At 56.3% G+C, this 1,183-nt stretch overlaps 1 protein-coding gene across 1 annotated transcript in view; it reads left to right on the top strand.

Moving 5' to 3' along the window:
• Positions 1-863: 863 nt before the first annotated feature.
• The window catches only part of LOC106527247 (ETS-related transcription factor Elf-2), a gene marked incomplete at both ends in the record, with an annotated part of 10,619 nt that continues 10,299 nt past the window's right edge, over positions 864-1,183 (top strand). The window contains 1 exon segment of the mRNA XM_014022076.1: positions 864-947. Coding sequence (XP_013877530.1) covers positions 873-947 — 75 coding nt within the window.

Genomic DNA, 1,183 nt, shown 5'->3' with positions numbered 1-1,183 from the left:
TCCTCAGAGTGGACTGGTCTGGTCCTCGGAGTGGACTGGTCTGGTCCTCGACCAGTCCGGTCCTCAGAGTGGACTGGTCCGGTCCTCAGAGTGGACTGGTCTGGTCCTCGGAGTGGACTGGTCTGGTCCTCGACCAGTCCGGTCCTCAGAGTGGACTGGTCCGGTCCTCAGAGTGGACTGGTCTGGTCCTCGGAGTGGACTGGTCTGGTCCTCGACCAGTCCGGTCCTCAGAGTGGACTGGTCCGGTCCTCAGAGTGGACTGGTCTGGTCCTCGGAGTGGACTGGTCTGGTCCTCGACCAGTCCGGTCCTCAGAGTCGACTAGTCCGGTCCTCAGAGTGGACTGGTCTGGTCCTCGGAGTGGACTGGTCTGGTCCTCGACCAGTCCGGTCCTCAGAGTGGACTGGTCCGGTCCTCAGAGTGGACTGGTCCGGTCCTCGACTAGTCCGGTCCTCAGAGTGGACTGGTCTGGTCCTCGGAGTGGACTGGTCTGGTCCTCGACCAGTCCGGTCCTCGGAGTGGACTGGTCCGGTCCTCAGAGCGGACTGGTCTGGTCCTCAGAGTGGACTGGTCCGGTCCTCAGAGTGGACTGGTCCGGTCCTCAGAGTGGACTGGTCCGGTCCTCAGAGCGGACTGGTCTGGTCCTCAGAGTGGACTGGTCCGGTCCTCGACTGGTCCGGTCCTCAGAGTGGACTGATCTGGTCCTCAGAGTGGACTGGTCTGGTCCTCAGAGCGGACTGGTCTGGTCCTCAGAGTGGACTGGTCTGGTCCTCAGAGTGGACTGGTCCGGTCCTCAGAGTGGACTGGTCCGGTCCTCAGAGTGGACTGGTTTCTCTGTCCTGACCTGTTAATGTTGTGTTGTCAGGAATGAGTGATGACCTCTGTGGTGGTGTCAGATGGAGGAGGGAACATAGTGGAGTACGTGACCGTGGTGGACGAGTCCCAGCAGGTAAGACTTGATCCTGTCGTTGTTTTGTCATGTTTTCACACAGTGACTCACTGAGGTTACACACCTGTTTATGACACTTATTGGTTATTTAACTGTGGACAGTCTGAGTGGTGCTGATTCAGCAGGAACACATCAAACCTGTTCAATTCAATTAATTTCAATTCAAAAATACTTTATTGATCCCAGATGGAAATGAGGTGATGTTGTAACTCATTTAACTAAAAACTTATTGTAGA

Source organism: Austrofundulus limnaeus, unplaced genomic scaffold (genome assembly GCF_001266775.1).
Source record: "Austrofundulus limnaeus strain Quisiro unplaced genomic scaffold, Austrofundulus_limnaeus-1.0 Scaffold317, whole genome shotgun sequence".
NCBI classification, from domain to species: domain Eukaryota; kingdom Metazoa; phylum Chordata; class Actinopteri; order Cyprinodontiformes; family Rivulidae; genus Austrofundulus; species Austrofundulus limnaeus.
The sequence above is the reverse complement of the archived record's forward strand: the minus strand, read 5'-3'. Positions and strand labels throughout refer to the sequence as shown.